Genomic DNA, 1840 nt, shown 5'->3' with positions numbered 1-1840 from the left:
AGGAAACCCAAGGTGAGCTTCATCTCTACGCAGGTGCACGGACACGTCGGAGCCTGCCACAGGATGAGAATCACCTGCGCACGCGTTTGGCGCGTTTACGACACGGTCGCGACGCGTCCTACCGCGGTTGTCAGCGGATCGTCGCCGGATGCCCTCATTTCATCGTTGAACCAGCACCTATGACGTGGTGCGTCGCTTTGTTTCGAAGCCTACGCCTCTGCACGTCGTGTTCTTTGGTGGTGTGGGCGCGCGCATACGCGTCCTCTCCCAGCCAGTCTGCCCGCACCCAGTCGACGTCGATGCACAATGTGCAGCTCCAGATTTTCCCAGCCACGTGCCAGGTCTGTAGGGCAGTATATCCCAGCTCCTGTGGGGGGTACCAGCCCGCGTGGCTTCGCGTTCCAAGTGGACAAGTGCTGCATGTAATTCTAAGGGGTCCGCTAGCACTCCTCAGCTTGTGCTGGTAGGCAAGAGCGGGCTGAAGGCAGGACCAGCCCGACCGAAGCCCGCCACAAACTCCATCGTGTAGGAAAGCACAGTCGTGGCGCGTCGACGGCGGGCGTGAGCCCGCCCGATGCGCGCAAGGACTGTAGTACTGTCAATTGAAGCGGTCTTCGAAGGACAGCCAAGCAAAATGCAACCCCCAAGCCACCGAGACCAGGACTGGCCGGAGGGCTCTACCCTATTCAGCTACTCGCTGCTGATCTACGTACACACAGAGGGGACAACGTGCAGCTGTCCGCAATCCTGCTGCGATCCTTCGAGCCGTCTTGTGCTCTGGCATCACCAGGACACCGTCGTCTCTCCATCTCTGTTCGCGCGAGACGCGTCAACGTGCGCATATGCAGCCAGTCCCGAGCTCCTTGGAATCTGCTGTGGGGGCTGCTTTCACCGTCTCCGATTTGTTCCTCTACATGTCTCATCCTGTGTACCATATCCGCATTCCTGCAATGCCTAGTAGCCGGTGCGCACAGACAATGTGGGCATTCTCTGCGCGTAACATGATCTGGAGGACGAGTAGCGCACATTTGGTTCTTCCAACTCGTGCTCCTGGACTGACCGCTCGTCCTATGATCGTTGCAAGTGAACGCGTTGTGACGCGCTCGCTGGTATCGACACAGCGGGCATATCTGAGTATTCTACCCCAGATCCTGTAAAATCCATGATAAGGCAAGTCTGAGCATCTGTACCATCGTCCGCCGCGGCTACGGTAAAGCCCTTTGTGAAGGTTTGGTAGAGCAGCACCCATCGTAAGGGGACCGTTCTCCACTACAAAGGGATCCACAGCAGTGGCGGCCGGGGACGGTAAGGATGCCCGCGAAAATTCCCTAGTAATGTTATGACTAATATGGTATGTACGCCGTGCGAGCGTACATATTCACCCGCCATCGCACGCGATCAGAACGAGTGCCTCAGGCTTTGTTTTGTACGCCGCGGGGGATCACCGTCGCTCGCCGTAAGCCGTGCAGGCACGACATCGATTTGTTTCTACACGTACGGTACCGTAATCCACAACACTCGACTACCCCTTCCGCTCGTCACTTCATTACACTAACAGGCATAGTCTATCACAGCACAACCATAAGCACGCATACAGCGAACGTCTAGACATACACGGGTGTCGCAGGGGGGGGGTAAGGTATCGCACGATAAAAATAATGTCGCGTCCACCGACGCGGAGAGCAAACCGAAGCAGCAGTACGAGTAAAGGCAAGATGTGCGGAGGACGGCGGATGAGAAGGTGAGTGGTAGTAGTATGTCAGCGATCCTGTATGTCATGCTGAAGAAAGGACGTGACGCGTCAGACCTGCGACCAAACACCAGTTACGAGAGACGACCG

General features: G+C 56.9%; 1 protein-coding gene across 1 annotated transcript; it reads left to right on the top strand.

Annotated features, from left to right (window-relative positions):
- Positions 1-63: 63 nt before the first annotated feature.
- DICSQDRAFT_172590 (uncharacterized protein) lies at positions 64-349 on the top strand (the record flags this gene model as incomplete). The annotated part of the gene is made up of 2 exons (XM_007368349.1): positions 64-129; positions 209-349. The coding sequence occupies 2 exons, from the start codon at positions 64-66 to the stop codon at positions 347-349; spliced, it is 207 nt and encodes a 68-aa protein (XP_007368411.1).
- Between the last annotated feature and the right edge of the window lie 1491 nt (positions 350-1840).

Source organism: Dichomitus squalens (genome assembly GCF_000275845.1).
Source record: "Dichomitus squalens LYAD-421 SS1 unplaced genomic scaffold DICSQscaffold_35, whole genome shotgun sequence".
NCBI lineage: Eukaryota > Fungi > Basidiomycota > Agaricomycetes > Polyporales > Polyporaceae > Dichomitus > Dichomitus squalens.
The sequence above is the reverse complement of the archived record's forward strand: the minus strand, read 5'-3'. Positions and strand labels throughout refer to the sequence as shown.